The 17,989-nt window shown below is 40.4% G+C and overlaps 1 protein-coding gene across 1 annotated transcript in view; it reads left to right on the plus strand.

The window, feature by feature from the left end:
* ACTR2 (actin related protein 2) overlaps nt 1–9,508 on the plus strand; it is a 35,109-nt gene extending 25,601 nt beyond the window's left edge. The window contains exons 8-9 of the mRNA XM_082852370.1: nt 3,659–3,791; nt 6,775–9,508. Coding sequence (XP_082708496.1) covers nt 3,659–3,791; nt 6,775–6,945 — 304 coding nt within the window. The 3' untranslated portion in view covers nt 6,946–9,508. The remainder of the gene's footprint in view (nt 1–3,658; nt 3,792–6,774) is intronic.
* The last annotated feature ends 8,481 nt before the right edge of the window (nt 9,509–17,989 follow it).

The raw sequence follows: 17,989 nt of genomic DNA on the forward strand, positions 1-17,989 counted from the left end.
AGTTTAAATGTTGAAAGTTGCAAGAATAGAATAGAGAACTCCTATACACTGTCCAGTTTTCAGTTTTACTGATTTTAACATTCTGCATGTTTGTGTGCTCTCTCTCTCTTCTTTCTTGAGCCATTTGAGTAGGTTGTATGCATAAGTCCTCTTTACTGCTTAATATTCACTTTGTATTTCTTAGGAATGAGGCTATTCTCTTACAGCCACAGCACATTATTGAGTTCTGGGGATTGATTACTGACATACTTTCATCTACCATCTATTTCAGTTTTGTTCACTGTCCCAATAATGTCCTTTATACAGTTTTTCTTTTCTCCAGTAAAGGATCAAATCTAAGGTCACACATTGTATTTAGTCGTCATGTCTCTTAGTCACCTTTTATCTATTATAGTTCCTCAGTCTTTTATGACATTAATATCTCTGCAGAGTACAATTTGGGTTTGAATGTTTTCTCATGATTAGATTTAGATTGTGCATTTTTGGCTAGAACAGTACTTAAGTGATGTGTCCTTCTCAGGTTATCACATCCAGAGTGATGTCTGTTTGCTCCGAATTGGTGATATTAGTGTTAAACTCTTAATGAAGTTTCCTGTTTTCTCCACTGTGTACGTTTTCTTTTTTTTCCTTTCCTGACTTTTAAGTAATTTGTGGGAAAATACTTTGAGACTGTGTAAATCTCCTGTTCCTCATCAAACTCTGGCCCCCACCCCTTTTGGCGTCTGTTGATGATTCTTGCCTAAATCCATTTTTATTGTGATGGTTGCAGACAGGTGATTTTTTCTCATTCTGTCATTCTGTATTTATTAGTTGGCATTCTAGCATAAAGAAGTCCTTTTCCTTTCTCCCTTGTTTTGTTTGTTGATTATCAGTATGGTCTCATGATTTTATTTGGTGGATTATAATTTATTACTGCCTTATTTCATTTTGGTGCTAAATTGTTCCTGATATCGCCTGTGAGAGCCCCTTCAAGCAAGCTCCTGTGTCCTTTGATGTGCCCTCATCTCTTTTTGAGCACATTCTACTTCATTCTGTTTTGTGGCACAGGATATTCCTGGCTCATCTTTAATTTTGTTTTCTGAATAGGTAGTGGAAAACTATACAAAAAAGTATACTCAGAAGTATTACTCTCCCCACCCCTTGTCTTTCACCCTAGTCCTCCTCCCTCTTTTTTATTTTCTTGCACAAAAGGTAGCATACTGTAAATACTCCTTTGCACTTCGCTTTTTTCACTTAATGTATTTGAAACAAGCTTTTTTTTTTAATGTCTAAAACTGCCTTCTTTTTATACGGCAGGTTTTTATTATCCGTTTTATTCACGTGTGTATGTATGTCTATCCCAATCTCCCAATTCATCCCCTGCCCTGCCCCCGCTTTCCCTCCTTGGTGTCCACACGTTTGTTCTCTACATCTGCCACTTCCTAGGGGTTGTCCTTATTCTTTGTTCCAGTTGCATTCTTTTTTCCAGTGTGATAATGCAGTGATAATGCTGCATTTAATAACCTTGTGCACACTGTGTCTTTGTATTGTTGGGCATATATATTCTGAAAAAATGTCTGGGGGGAATAGTTGGGTTGAAGGATAAATGTGTGTGGTTTTGTTATTGCTCAGTTCCCTTCTATGAAAGTTGTACCCTTTCTTTTTCCCACCAGTCATATATGAGGGCACCTGTGTCCCCAACAGCTTGTTCACACAGTTTTTCAGCATTTTACTTTTATGCCAAGTCTAATGAGTGAGAAATGATATCTTAATGTAGTTTTAATTTGTGTTTCTCTTAAGATTGAAGTTGAATATATTTTTCTATGTCTAGGGCCATTTTTATATCTTATCCTGGTGAATTATCTGTTTGTGGCTTTTGCCTGTTCTATGGAATTAAAAAAAAATGTTTTCTCTCAGTTTTTGAAAAAGTTCTTTTTATATTAGCTCTGTGATATCTATTGCAGACAGTTTGTCATTTTTCATTTGTCTCTTATGGTGTTTTTGGCCATACAAAATTTTGTTTTTATTTAGTTATATAAAAAGATTTATAATCTTTTATTGCATCTAGAGTTTGAGTCATAGTTTAGAAAGCTCTCTTTGTACTCAAGTTATTGAGAAATTCACTCAGAAGCATTTTATTAAGCAAGTGTTTGCCTACTTCTTTATTTAACCCTGAATGAAATAACCCCCTAATTTTTGTGGGCTGGCTGGGGAACAGGCTGGTAATGGAAATTAATAAAAATAGCAGTTGGCTTATAAAAAGCTATAAATCTAATGGAAGATGATCAAAAATCTCATCTAGACTTAATAATTATGATAAATTCTTACGGTAGGGATTGGGTAGATGCTTTTGTCCCTTGATTTAATGATCACTAATAGCAAAATTATATTTCAAAGTGCATTCCTATTGGTAGTGATTAAAGTTTTGGTGTTCCTAAAGCAATGGAGTGAGGTTCAGTACCCTCTCCACGTTGCTAGCTCTGGAAAGCAGCACAACTCAGATTTTGTTTTGCATGTCCTGTGTGTTGAAAGCATACATGTAAATGCTCATGGGGGGCTTCCCCGGTGGCGCAGTGGTTAAGAATCCGCCTGCCAATGCAGGGGACACGGGTTCGAGCCCTGGTCTGGGAAGATCCACATGCTGTGGAGCAACTAAGTCTGTGCGCCACAACTACTGAGCCTGCACTCTAGAGCCTGTGAGTCACAACTACTGAAACCCGCGTGCCTAGAGCCTGTGCTCGGCAACCAGAGAAGAGCCCGTGCACCGCAACGAAGAGGAGCCCCTGCTCGCCACAACTAGAGAAAGCCCGTGCACAGCAACGAAGACCCAGTGCAGCCAAAAATAAATAAATAAAAATAAATTAATTTTAAAAATAAAATAAAAATAAATGCTCATGGGCATTTACCACATGTAGCTATACCTCAACAACTTAGTTTATGTCACACTCATGTGCATACTTCTGCAATTAAAAACAATACAGAACTTATTCTAGAAGCTAGAATTATAATAGCCTGAGCCTTTGAGAACCTGAAAGTAAGTAAAAACCTGGAAGTGAGTTTGAATGAGGCCAAAATGGATGTGACTTAGCTCCTGAGTTTTACTAGGAGAAGAGTTCCTCAGACCCTCACTTCAGATGATGTTACTTTTACTACATATGCGGTTATTTTAGATTTGATTATCTGGTATCATGACCAACAGCATATTTAAGGAAGAAAGCGAGGACTGCTCTAAGAAGAAGCAAGCACATCAATCTAACCAAAAATAGTAGCTGACGGCCTCAAAGCAAAGGAGCAAAGCAAGAACTGGAATCGTGGTAGAATATGGTTAATTATAGTAAACAACCACATCTAAGTGGCTCCGTGGAAGCACTGTGATAGCACAGTCCAAATACTTCAAGTTTGTAATGTAAACTGGTCATTACTAAAAGACTCAATTACATTGCAAGAAAATGTTATGTGCTTTAGAAGTATTGTTATCAAAATGCTAATAATTTTATATATAAAGAGGGTTTATTATCTATTAACAGTAGTAATAGCAAACATTCAGCCTTGTGGTTTACATGTTGAATTTTATTTAATTCTCCCAGCAGCCACCTGAGGCTGATGTAAATAAAAGCAACTCTGAGATACTGTTTTCCTAATCTGAAACCCCTAATGAATACCTATTGTGTTTTTCTAGATCTGAATTCTATAAGCACATTGTGCTTTCTGGAGGGTCTACTATGTACCCTGGGCTGCCATCACGGTTGGAACGAGAGCTTAAACAGCTTTACTTAGAACGAGTGTTGAAGGGAGATGTGGAAAAACTTTCTGTAAGTATCAATCAATAATCCAACTGTTAACATACTTTTAAAACCCTATAAAATAGTTTGTGACTCTTGACAGCCACCAGAGGGAGCAAGAAGTCTTTCTAAACAAATTTCTAATGCAGTCTAGTGTAGCCTTGAAGAGGTAGGAAGAAGTAAATGGTTCAAGATGAGCTTTGTCTCAGAGCGGTCCTAGTGCCGGGGCACCTCTGTATTCAGTGTATCGAGGCACCTGGGCCCAGGGCCAGATGTTTTGGTTCATCTGTAACAAACAGTCTGGAGCCAGAGGTGCCTGTAAGTATATGGGAAGAACCTGTTGTACTATGGGGAGAGAAAGACCCCTTTGGGTTTGTTTTTTTTAACTTGTTTTTTTTAATATGTAGTCAGCATTCAGTGCTACTCTTGGACTGTCTCATGTTTCTGACTGAGTTATTTTCTGGCTGTTTCTTGCATATGTCTTATCTCCCCAATCAGATTGTAAACAACACCGTGTCTCCAGTTCTTTTGCATCCCCGTCAACTATCATAGCTCTTGAAACAGACTTTAATTGGTAGTTGTTGGTGTGTAGAGTAGGAAGAAATTTTTAAACTAGTACGTAACAGTTGGTGGTTATTTGGCATTGATTTTTTTTCTACAAACCCTGGACTGTGTGAAGTATACTATACATACTATGCATTCAATTAAGAGTCGTTTAATTCTAAATTAATCTCTGAGGTTCATCTCACCAACTTTGATCAGTTTATATAATGAGATTACATCCTACAGAGGGCTGTATGTATTAGAGACACTATGTCACATCTTTTATTTGTGACTCAAATTGTTGAAATTAAATTGTGTGTGGACTCATACATTAAACAAATTAAAAGACTCAAAAGGAGCCATGTTGTCTAAGTACTTCACTCATTTGTCTGACTTTGAGTATACATATAATTTAAAATCAGTCTCAGATGATTATTTAGCAAATGCTTCTTGAACTCCTCCTAGGTGCCAAACACTTGTCTAGATGGTGGGAGAAACAAAACAGTGGTGAACAAAACCAAAAATCCCCGCGTTTAGTCTGTGAATAATATATCAGTAGTAATAAGCACTATGGAGAAGTCAGGTTAGGGGCTAGAGAGCGGGCAGTGATTGGGGGAGACGGTGTGCTCCTTTGTGTAGTGTGATCAGAGAAGTACTCCCGTGAGATAAGATGTAAGTCTTATTCAGCCACGGGGAAGAGTTTGGCTTTCCTCCTATTGAGGAAGGAGGATCTTGCGCAGAGATGGTAGGATCTGACTTGTTTAAAGGATCATTAAGTCTGGGTGGTGAATAGATTGTTGAGGGAAGGGAGGAGGAAAGTGAAATCACAAGACAGGTTAGGAGGCTCTGAGAGGAGGAAGGAGCTGGGAGAGGTTTATAAGATAGACGAGGAGGTGTGAAGTGGTGTCTTGCAGAGTGCAAGAGAGAAGAGAAATGTCACGGGATTGCCGAGCAGCACTGAGGGGCTCAGCTGAGGTAACGTTTAAAGCTAGATGTTGAGTTTCTCCGACACGTGTTCAGTTGCTTGAAGGCAGGGGCAGAGCAAGAGAGTTGATCACCCGAGTTGGTGTTCTGCCGAGTGAGGGAGAGAAAGACAGAATCACTGAGGATGATGTCAGGACATGGTGGAGAGAGCACGCACACGTGCCACAGAGCGGGTATGAGGAGGAATAACCTGGGCATCTATAGCTGCCCTGGGCAAAGAGGGGTGGTGGATGGAATAGTCAGATAGGGTGAGTTTCTGAGTGGCTGTGGAGTTGCATGGAGGAGGGAGAGAACAGTGAACAAGAATTACTGTTACCAACCTCCAGAGTTAGGCAGGTAGTGAGAGAGAGAGAAATAGCAGCCAGTTGAGAAAGCTGCAGGGGCAGTGGTGTCCTCAGGGGCTAGCCAGGTGTCCCCGAGAGCGGCGTTGCCAAACCATAGCCCTGGACCAAACCTGGCTGTGCTATAAAGTTTTTTGGAACACAGCCAGACCCATTCTTTGTCACATAATATGTTACCTATTGTCACATATTGTCTCTGGCTGCCTTTAGGTGTTGCCAGAGAGACCTGCAGAGCCTCAAGTGCTTAGTCTCTGGTCCCTTGCAGAAAAAGTTCGCTGACCCCTGCCAAAGAGTAAAAAAGTAACTAGAACAGTAGGTTAGCCTCAGAATTAATAAGTAAACAGATGTTTTTCTATGTCATGTGTTATGACAGATCCTACGGTTCATTTATGTGATGTAAAGACAATGTAGAATGACATAGTTATTTTGAGTCTTTTTGCGGGATTTGTGACTTTGTAAATAAAACTGCTGTTTCATTTTGAGGTTTCTCTTTCAGGTGTTGACTGACCTACAGATGGAGGTCTTTGTTAGACAGTTAATAGTGGCTCCTGCTTGTCTTTAATTTTGGTTACTGTGTTCATTTTTTCCAACATCCTCATAATTTATTTTGACCGTATTAGGCCTTGTTTATTTTGAGAACATTTCGTTTGAATTTGAGAGAATAGAAAGTGAGCTTTGCTTATAAGAAAAGAACTTAAAGCTTACTCTATTGCATGGGACTACAATCATAGGGGCGTGAGACCTTGAAGAAACTATAGCAGTCCGCTTATCCCAACTCTTCATTTGACAGCTGGCCAGGTGATTTGCCCATTAGTGGGAAACCTGTCACAGGGCTCTGGTACTTGGGCTCTTGGTAGGGCGAACATGGAGTTCTTTGTTCAAATCAGGCTGCTTTTGAGAGTGACAAGGAGTGTAGTTAACAATGGGGCCACAGGTGTACATTGCGACTGTTCTAAGCACACTGGGATGGATGTGTGATCTCCTGGCTGTGAGTTTTGGGCAAATTACAAAATTTCTCTCTCTAACTGAGATACTTACGTCACAGGACCTCTGTGAGAATTCAACAAGAGAATATAAGAAAAAGTCATTTTCATAAAGCAGAAAGCACCACGCGTGTGACGTTTTATCATCTCTTTCTCCTTTAGAAATTCAAGATCCGCATTGAAGACCCACCCCGCAGAAAGCACATGGTATTCCTGGGTGGCGCAGTTCTAGCGGACATCATGAAGGACAAAGACAACTTCTGGATGACCCGACAGGAATACCAAGAGAAGGGTGTTCGTGTGCTGGAGAAACTTGGGGTGACTGTTCGATAAACTGCGAAGCTGGTTCCCATCACGCCCCTAATGCTTTCTTTTTTCCTTTATTGCCAATCTTTGAACTCATTCAACTCCAGGACATGGATGAGGCCTCTCTGTGCCCTTTGACTGGAAAGGTCAGGTTTTATTCTGGTGTCTTGCAGAAGTTTTGTTAAATTTGTGTTGATGTGGGTAAATCTGACTGCTTAATTCCACCACTTCCCTGCAAACACTAGAGGGCCGGGGTCCTGTCTGCTGCTCTGTTTCTCCTAAGTAGGCATTTAGATCATTCCTGTAGCCTTCCTATTTTCACTTTCCTGTTCTAATGCTGCTAGTTTTTAGTCTTTAGCACACTAGGTGGTATGCCTTTATTAGCATAAGAAAAAACAACTTCCACAGGAGCTTTTATGTGTTATTGGGGTAGGGTGGTGAGGGCTGAGTGGGCGGCTGCTGAACCCTTTGTAGCGTTTCCCCTGTGGTGTGGCGCTTTCTGTGTTACTGCTGCAGCTTTAAGTACCTTAAAGCTTCTGGTATTAACATTTTAGGGAAATGGTTGGCTCAGAACTAAAGCGTTTGGGGTGGGGTTTTGCTTGGAGGAAAGGGGGTGGGTTTGATTTTATTTTTTTGATTTTTGAGCTTTTCTGCTCTGGGGTACGTAAGATGAACTTTATTTACAATACTTTGATTTGGCAGGTTTTCTACTTTTGGTCTGCCTGGAACTATTTCCATATGCTGTAAAAAGCAAGTGTAGTGTCCCATTATTATGTGACTTAGGGATTTTTTTATTTGTTTTTTAAAATCAACCAGATCAGCTGGGAGTAGACTCCCTAGAATCTACCAATGGGAAAGTAACATTGAAAAAAAGCTTTTGGAAATTCAAATTACAGACAAAAAGTGCTTAAGAGCTGGTATTTTTCTAAGTGCTTCTGCTAATACCAGAAGCATTAAGGTAACCCAGTGCCAAGTACCATTCTTGCAAAATTCTTTTATATAACCAACCAGTGCTTATTTAATAAAAACAAGTAGATACATATAAATAATTACTGGCAGTAGGTTATAATTATTGGGTTAAAAATAACATTGAAATATGGGACTTGTGCCAGTTGGGTAATTTTCACTAGTTTTTTTTTGTTGCTATGTTTTCATTTAAAACCTGGAAGTGGAGTAAAATTTGACTATTTAAAATGTTGGCCAAAAAAAAATCAAGATTTAAATGCATATTTGTACTGAAAAACTAATCATAACTACTAAATCTCAGCCATCTTAAGCTTGAAAGAAGAATTGTTGGTATTTTGTAAATGTTAGCCGATTTACCTGTCAGAAAACCATATTTATGAATCCTGTTGGTATTGCTTGGTATCTGAAAAAATATCAAATAGTACCCAGACTTGAATTCCTTCTAAATTTGAAAAATAAAGTAATAAGAAATTGTATCACTCTAAGTACAAAATGCACATTCTGGAGAAAAATGTTTTTCTTCATTTCAAAACATTCTTTACTAATAACGACTTTGAAAGAAGAAGCGTACTTTTTTGGGTGACTGAAATTGGAGAAATTATTGGCTATAGCATCTGGTTTTTTGTGAAGAAACTTAAAAATCAGTTTATATGAAATGAGCAGCAAAAGAAGGTTAGTTTTAATTATGCAGCTTCTGTTAATATTGTGTATTTTTTGTCTGTTTTACCTCAATTTGAACAAGTAAAAGAAGTTTGCCTGCATGCTGGACATGCTTCAGTACACGTGAATAGCCTATGAATAACGTTTGTTAGATTTTAGGGACGTGGGTATCAGAGTCACTTTGGAATTCTAAAGTGTTCCTAAGTCATGTTCTTATAAATCCCCCCCACCCCAGCCTTTTGAATACTGAGTTGTTAAAGGACACAGATGTAGGACCAGTATCTACTAGTTCATTTCAGGTAAATGGATTGACTTCTGACCTTTGGTCATGATTTTAAAATATGGGGGTAGAAGACAACAAAGAATGGGATAGACTCTTAAATAAAGCAATGAAAGCATTTGTCATTTGTCCCTTGAATGTAGAATTTGGTTTTAATTTTATAATTCTGCTAGCAAACATGACAGTTAAAATGATGTATTAATATATAGAAAGAGTATAGTTTTTAAATTACATTTTATAATTTTCCTATTCCAAGGTGAAATAACGCATTTAGTAATTTGGGGGTGGGGTGGGGAAGTATCATGTTTAATTGGAGTTGTCAGGTATGAGTCCCTCAGAAATTAAATTTTTTTTCGGTTTTAAAAGAGATCTGATATATAGCTCTTGAAAACCTTTGTCACTTAAATTTCCAATAATTAAAATTCTTTTCTTTTAAAATTAGAATTGCCAATGCCTTGACCTTTGAGAAGGGTTTCTTAGAAATAGGTCCTGCATTTAAACTTTTTTCTTTAAAATGTGTTATTGGAAAAAAAAATGTGGTATTGGATGTTAACTTTTACACAGTTCTGAGCACTGTCAACAATATTTGGAAAGTATTTTGAGAGATCAATGGAAAGTTAAACATTCTAAATTTAACATGAATACACTTCTTTTTGATTCAGAAAATAAAATCAGATTTTTCAAAGTAAATTTGAATTTTGTCTTTGTTTTTCCTCTTAATAGTATTTCTCTTTGGTTTCATTTTCTTATTTTTATTCATATTTTCGTTTTTGCTAATGCAAGACGTATCGACAACTTTATGCTAGTTGTTAGGCAAAGTTCAGTTCAGTGACATTCTACTATATGACAAAAAATAATTTATTTTTGGTGTGATCTTTATTTCTGATATGATTTTAAATACCTAAGGGGGGGCGGAAAACCCTAGGAATAAAAGCAAATCACAGCTACAGCTCTGTTAGACATTTTTCCCTCTAGGAGACTGTTTTGTCTCCCGGAAGATTTAAGGAGGCTTTGGCAGTGTTAGGAATGCTCGAGAGATCTATATGGAACATGCCTCTTTTCAACAACATTTTACCTCATCTGCAGACTTCTAGGCATATTATTTTTAACAAAGCAACTAAAGACACATGAAAATTTATTAAGCTGATCCAGCCCTTTCTTACTTTTATACTAGCCTTTGAGGATGGGGTCTGGGGAGCAGATGTGAGGATTTTTGTTTTTCTTGCTCCATGAACTTGTGTGCTTCAACCTCATTGCTCCCTTCACGGCCGGAGTCACTCAGGACTTCCTGAGGTTCTCCTCTGGTGTCTTTTATCCAGTCTCTTCCTGGTCACCAGAAGAATGGTGTGATTGCTATGTCCATGTTACAGAGGGGCACTGTATTAGGTGTCATTGTTGAGGGAATGAATGTCTCAGTGCTCTTCATTCTTTTTTTCACCCACAAACCTTGACCACTGTACAACTGAGTGTGGTTATTAACTACTAATTTTAGAACCATCGAAGAGGGTATCCAACGAAAGTGAACCAGAAACTCAAGGATTGATTTTAGCCCAATATTTAACATGCTGTCTAACCTTGGACTAATTGGCCAACTACCCACAGTACCTGGGGGTATTTGTAGGATCACTTCTTTTCCTCCAGCTCAAATTTCTTGAACTATTTAGAAGCTTGAAAATGCTACATCAGAGGTAAGTGGAGGAGGTGGGGGAAGGACCTGGAAAAGTATATTTGCAAGTGTTGAGTGCTTTGTAAAGGCCAAATTACTGACTTTAACCCTGCCATATTGCAGTTACTTTAGCTACAGGGTAAAAATAAAGTTGGGATGTAAATAAGGCAGCTCTTAGTAGTTAGTATTAGCAGGGAATTGGTTCCAGGACACTACCCACGTGTCCCCCCCCAGGATAACAAAATCCAAGGATGCTCAAGTCCTTTATATAAAATGGCATGGTATTTACCTGTAATCTACACACGTCCTCCTGTATTCTGTAAATCATTCCTAGACTACTTATAATAACACAATGTGAAGGTTATGTGTTACCTAGATAGGGCTTCCCTGGTGGCGCAGTGGTTGAGAGTCCGCCTGCCGATGCAGGGGACACGGGTTCGTGCCCCGATCCGGGAAGATCCCACATGCCGTGGAGCGGCTGGGCCCGTGAGCCATGGCCGCTGAGCCTGCGCGTCCGGAGCCTGTGCTCCGCAACGGGAGAGGCCACAACACTGAGAGGCCCGCGTACCACAAAAAAAAAAAAAAAAAAAAAAAATTAAAAGAAAGAGAAATTTGGGCCTTAACTGAGGTTCAAATGTTGAAAGTAGTAAGTTGATAATATACATTTGACCCCTTAATTTGAAATCTTCAGTGTACCTCCAAATGTGTGTGTGTGTTTGTATATGTTTTCTTAGATCTATCTACATGTGAAAGTGTTTGGCATTCAATTTAAGAACTATTGAGAAGGAATGTTGGTTTGGAACCTAAAACTTGACTAGGTACAATTCAAAGGATCTTGATCAGTTAGGGAAGCCATTTTGCTTGTTTTGCTTTTACTTAGCAGTTTAGGTAGAATTTAATATGTTAAGTATCCTACAGAAAATTTATATAGCTAGAGTATAATTATATAATTTTTAAAATACTCAGATCATTGCCTCTCAGTGTCTTTGAAGTCAGAATCACATGGAGTGTTTAAAAGCGCAAGTTCCTGGGCCCCACTCTAGACCTCCAAATTTGACTCTTGGGCCTGAGGATTTGCCTGCTTTCCAACTGCACTGATGGTTCTGATCCCCGCCAAAGCCCTCACTCCCCTGCTGTAGGATATTAACAGGACGAACAGGACCCGCTCCCCAGGGCCCACACCTGCATGCCCTTGTCTCGCTCTTCTGAAAACTTCTAGAGCTTTCAGCAAATAGGTTCAGAAGTGAACAAGCCCTGGAAACTGACGCTGACCTCCACCCCACCGCCCCAAACAAATCCTCAGTTCAGGTGGTGATACTATCCTTTGCTCAAAATGCAAATTCTTCTGGGAAGGTTAAAGCACCATCAGTCATTTACAGGTTGGTGTGAGTTAAAAGGAAGTCCAGTGACTCAGACTGACACCTAGTGAAGATTATTAGCAGCTCTTTGTGATTTAAGTGGAGGGAAGGTCTGTTTCACCTGAGTCCATTGGTGAAAACAGGCAGGATCCTGAGGAGAGTAAACAAGTCAGGAGGGTAAGTTCACTTTTTAGGGGCCCCTGTAGATGCGAGTTGGGTGCTGGAAGTGGTGAAGTAACCAGAGCAAACTGCTTATTTCAGAGTGGTTTTTAGAGCTGTTTTCTCCTCCCTTCTGACTTGCATGGTTCCCAGCTCCCTGAACTCAAGGTAATACAGCTAGTACTACGATCCAGGCACTTGACTGAAATGATTTGTAGTCTGGCCAAGGAGCCCACCTAGCAGATGTAGCTTTACTTCTGGAGAGGAAATATCTGTTTCAAGTTCCATGCAACTAACATACAAGCGAACTTGGATGCAGTGGGGAGACCACTTATATATAATTGATTCAAGTTTTGATTTTTTTTGTAAGCTCAGTTCGTTATAAAATTTGGAAGTTTGTGGAATTTTATTATTTTAGTTGATAGCTGCTAGAGAGAGAAACAAAAGCTTACTCTTGCATTTGCTCTTTTAGGCAGGAATAATTGTAGCCAGAGATTTGCACGGAGGGGGGCGGGGCACTGCAGCTACTACATATTAAAATTAAGTAACCAGCTGCAGGTGAGGAGGTGGTTAGTTTTCAGTGCAGAAACGCTCTCCAAGGAGGAGGTTGGTGGATCCTCTGGGTGAGTAGGAAGTGACTTTTATCTTCTGAACCTAATTCTTATATAGCTCATATAAGTAAGTTTTAGCATTTTCTGTAGAAGGAAAGTGTGTGGTTGATGCTGGATGCATTTTCTTGCTATTTGTTTGCCTGCATATCTCATACCTACTGTTTTAAGCTTCTCTTAAATTTTCCATTTCACCCTGGAGCACACAGCAAATATCCTCCAGCATTTTAAGCACCACCTCTGATAGTACAGTTAGCTAAAAATGTGTATCAGATGTTTACAGCCTTCTTTGTTCACCGTGTTGACGCAAAGTTTGTCCAAAAGTGGAAATGTTTATGATGTCCAATAGTCACTTTAATGACTGCTATCAATACATTTCTTATGACATGAAAACTGACTGAAAAATCACAAGGTCCCCTAAAGCAGAATGCTGTTCGTAATGTGGATTTGGGGGGTATCAGTGTTTCCGACTTGCCTTTTCTCAAACACACAGGTGAAGGCTGTGCTAGGAAAACTATCTTCTGACTTTAAGCTACTATTCTTTTAAAACGGTGTGACAATTTCATGGTTGTCTTTTTTTTTAAGTTTTGGATAATTTTACTAATCTCAGAAAAGAGATGGCTGAGTTATCTTTCTCTTCCATTTTATATATGTAGCACTCTTATGCCTTAAACATTTTTTCTCTTCATACCATTCAAGGGAAGCTAAGATTTGTGGTGTGAGCCAATGGAAATCTTCTCCTAGGTATTTGTTTTTTTAAAAAAATTGAAAAGGCTTCCTTGAGCATTCTAAATGAAAGTTTTCTTTGTTTTGTTGCATTTGTGGGTCTTTCGAACAAATATATGAGGGGAAAGATTTATGTAATGAAATGCCCATGTTTTAAGAGTCTAAAGAAGCTTAGATTTGTGGCACTCCCACCCCCATCTCTGCCGTCAAATCACTGAGACGAAAACTTCTGAATACGGCCTGGATCACAAAAAAAACCTTTGCTGTTCCCACATTCTCTGAAATGACATCTTAAACTCTTATAGCTCAAGCTTTGCTAACTGGCAAACTAAACTAAATGGAAGCCCTCTTCACTAGCTGATTTGATTCAAAAACCTCACACCGAAGGAGGGCCTTTTCCCACTAAATTTCAGTACAATAATTACTTTCAAGAATATATCCTGTTTTCTACAGGCGTGGAGCTTGTCTGCTAAAATAATTATGTGTGAGGCAGACAGGGAAAGAATTGCATCTGCAAAAGGCAGGACGAGTTTAGGAGATGAGGAGGTAAGCCCCTCGCTGACTCACAGCTGCCCACCCCGCAAGGAGAGAGCTGGCCAAGAACCTCCACGCTGATTTATGGAGGAGAAATGAGGAAACCGTTTACCCCAGATCTCTTGGATTTGTGACAATGTCAGTGTAAACTGTTTCCATTCAGACCAAGAGGGAATTCCGAGTCTCCGAGGTGTTCCCTCTCCCACCTCTTCCTCTCCTAGGACGTTCAGGCTGGTGGTTCTAAAACCTTTGGGGTGCCTGAGAATCTCTTGGGGAGCTAATTATGGCGCAGATACCTGGCCCCACTTCCCGAAATTGAGGTGGTGGCACTCTCAGAAGGGCTCATTTACACTTAGAAAAACATGAACCAGAAACCCAGGGGGTTTTGTTCAAAATTAAGCTACAGCCTCAATGATAAAAACCTGGGTGTGTTTTTCCAAAGCTTTCATTTAATTGGGAGTCTTCTAACAGAATGAAGACAAAGGCTCTCCCGCCTAGAATTTACCACCAGGGACTCTTGGATTCCCGGTTAATCTCTCCTCCCCCCTCCCCTCCCCCTCCCCTCCCTCTCTCCCCTCCCCCTACTGTAAGACTAGAGAAGACCTGCTTCCGTTATTACTGTACCTTAATTTTACTTACAAAGGAAAGTATTGCCAGTCTCATCTGTTTCAAAGGGCCTTTGTTTGAAATCCCTTTTGGAAATGGAGCACATTTTCCTGGTTTACTGCCTTTCAGAGAACAAGAATGCATCTTAAACAAGTGTTTTTTGAACTTTTAAAGCTCCTTGACTTTCTGTGAGCTGAGCCAACAGAGGTCTTCAGGCTCTACATTCATTAACGGAGTTACATAGGAAGCATTAGCGACAAGGATGCCAACACGACAGAAAGCTGTAATGGTCACCATTTATTGAGCACACACTCAGAACCAGGCGCTGTCCCTCAGGGCACTTTACCAGCATTCTCTTGTATTTCAAATCGGATTTATTACCTTCACTTTGTAGATAGGAAAATAGGTTGCAAAGATAAAGTAACGCGGGGACTTCCCTGGCGGTCCGGTGGTTAAGACTTCCGCACTTCCAATGCAGGGGGTGCGGGTTCAATCCCTGGTCGGGGAGCTAAGATCCCAAATGCCACACGGTGTGACCAAAAAAAAAAAATGTCAAGTAACTGGAACAAGGACGCAGAGCTAGGAAATTCAGAGGCAGAGTTGAACTCAAGCATCTCTCTGGCTTCACAAGCTTGGCTTCAACACCCTGCCATGTTTCTGCGTGATGATCATCCGAGTCTCTCTGTCTCTTTAAGCCTTGACCAGCTTAGGACCTCGCCTGGACTCCACCCTCCACTCAGAGGCCTTGGGAAAAGCACTTGTCTCTTGTGTGCCTTAATTTAACTCAAGCCCATGAGTAAAGTGCCCCAGCCCGGAGTGGTTGACATCCCAAGTGCCATTAAAAAAGCGCTTTGATATGAAGTGCCCCATAAGAGCTTGCTCTTCTGTTGATAGCAAATCATTCCCATGAAAAAAATTAAGTGGAGACTGGGAGTAAACAAGTCAGTGGTCTGCTGGGCAAAGGCATTTAAATCCAGAGGGGCTTGTCACACTTTGAGGATTTATCAAGCTCAAACTTTTTTTCGGGGGAGGCTTAGTTTTTGCCTACCAAGTGTTCATTCTGGCCCTGAATTTAGATCAGAACTTGACAAATTCATCAGTGGAGATTTCAAAATCGCCACTCATCACAGGAAGGCAAGAAATGGAAAGAATGTCAGTTATTAAGGTTAGCAGTGGCCCCTGGAATCCAAATGGCCCTTGAAAAGAACACTTGGGGAGGGGAAACATTTGAATCACTTAAATCTGCTAAGGACTTGCCCTGTATGGAATGCTCTGAGGGTGGCGAGTGCACGGGCAACGCTCTCAGAGTGACTGTCATGCATGGGGGACAACCTAATGGGAGGCCATCTGCAGAGGCTAAACTGTGGAGGGCCATTGCCTTCTGGGAGACAGTGACTCTGCTCCCATGCAGAGAAGCTGTGTGTCACTTAAGCAGCAGCTAAATTTGCTCGCTCTCTGAATTCAAGGGTGTTTCCCAGATCTCTGTGCTGTGAACAGCAGCGCTGTTTAAGATGGCCTTTATTGCTTTCATCCCCTTTGGCCAGGAGCAGAGGGAGGGTCCTGGCTCTGGGTCTCCATCGCTGCTGCAGGAGGACATGATTCGTGGTTAGCCCATCTCTAAAAGCCCTGGGGAGCCAAGGGTAGGAAGGAAGGAGGGAAGTTGTGTAGCATAAACAAAACAAAAGAAAACCAAAAAAAGCGGCAAGAAAGTACTTCAGATGTGCAAGGATCTGTAATTCACGTACTCGTGGGACAGCTGAGGGTTAGGACCTGGTTTAAATGTTTTCACATGGAATGGAAATACCAAGAAAAAAGCAACCCAGCGTTGGAGGGCCTGACTTGGTTTAAAGAGGTCCTGGAAACAGATTCCTCTTATGTTTCTGGATATTTATACACATCAAGTCCTATACATAAATTGTTTAAAAATATGTGTAGCAGGTTATCCCATAAAGCAATTTATATTGCCAGTCTGCCTTCAGTTTTCCATGAGAGGATGAAATACATTTTATGAGATTTGGTTGAAAATAATGGATCACTTTTTTAAAAAAACTATGGTTTAAAAGAAGTGAATATACGGATAAAAAGTATGAAATGATCTCTTGGGTGTTCATCAAAACCCATTCCAAATGAAGGAGTCTCCAGCAGCAACTATTTTAGAGTAACTGGGCTGTTGCCTGGTGACCTTCACAATTCAGTGCTTTTATAATCAAAGGAGAGATTCCTCAGGATTGATGCTGTGGGCCACACCTCAGAGATGGTTTTTTTCCCAATATCTTAATGGCCCTTTGGATAGAACCAAACAAACACCTTTAAAAAGTAGGAGTGGTGGACATTTTAATAGGCTGCTAAATTATCTCATTATGAGGTGCGCCAGGGATTACTAAACCAAACGGTATGTTGCAATTGGAAGTGGTCAGCCTAACGCAGCTGTTCTGGTGAAGGGCTTGAGGGCCAGCTCACGTGGGAGCCAAAGTTTTTGCAAGTTTTGTACACGTATATGTGTTAAATTAATTTGAAGGTGATCTGTCAAGTTGAACTTGACAGTGAGCCAAAAACCAAAACAAAAAAAAAATAACAAAATCAACTCATGACGATGTTCGTTTCAGTTTGTGCAAGATAAGCACATTTGAAAGTTCCTGTGTATTGAACTGACTTTGTAGGAAACACCTTTTTTCCCTCACTGGATAACATTATTAGCCTGTGTTATTTAGCCTGTATTATTTAGCCTGTTTTAGTTACACTCATTGAATCTTAAAGCTGGCATGTAAGGTTAGGGGTCCCGTGGTTGAAAGCTTTCAAGCTGCATTTCCTAAATCAAACGGCGGGGTGGGGAGGTAAAGTAACTTCCCTATCATTCAACAGAACTTGAAAGGGGCTAAATGTCTGCAGGTATCATCCCTCCTTCCCTTTTCAAAGTAGCCCTCAAAGTTGGTCTGAAGCCAGTGACATTTAAAATCACTGTATTTGCATGAAAGTCTCTGAGTCTTGAATTTGAAGAAGTTAACTGTTCTCTGGGGCTCTAACCTGGGTGAGAGGCAGCCTGGGGTAAATTCCCTAACAGTGTTTGGTGAAACCCAAGCAAGACACCTTACTCTCTGTGGTCCAGTGAGTTAGGGCATCGCTGCATGAACCTCCCTTGCAGCATAGTAGTCTCAGGGAAGTCCTACAGAAAGGAAATGGAGTGGACTTTTATTTGCCCGGCGCAAAGTCCCTCTCGTAATCACTGCCTCCTTCCTCTCTCTGGCCACGCATCTATTAACACTATGCAAGTCACGTTCTGGAAAATCATGGTCCTGGCCAGCAGCATAGACACAGTAGCAGTGGCCACATCCCACATTCCTGGACCCCTTTCTTCTCATCTGGAAACAGCAGGTTTCCAGGTGCTTGAAATAGTTATTACTTCCAGTCTCCTCCTCAAAAGGTTCACTTTAGAACTAAGATTTGAGGATTTTCCAGATTTCATTTTTTGTATTCAGCATAAGCCTTGAAATGCCTGAACAACAGAGGG

Source organism: Leucopleurus acutus (genome assembly GCF_964270905.1).
Source record: "Leucopleurus acutus genome assembly, chromosome: 12".
Taxonomy (NCBI): domain Eukaryota; kingdom Metazoa; phylum Chordata; class Mammalia; order Artiodactyla; family Delphinidae; genus Leucopleurus; species Leucopleurus acutus.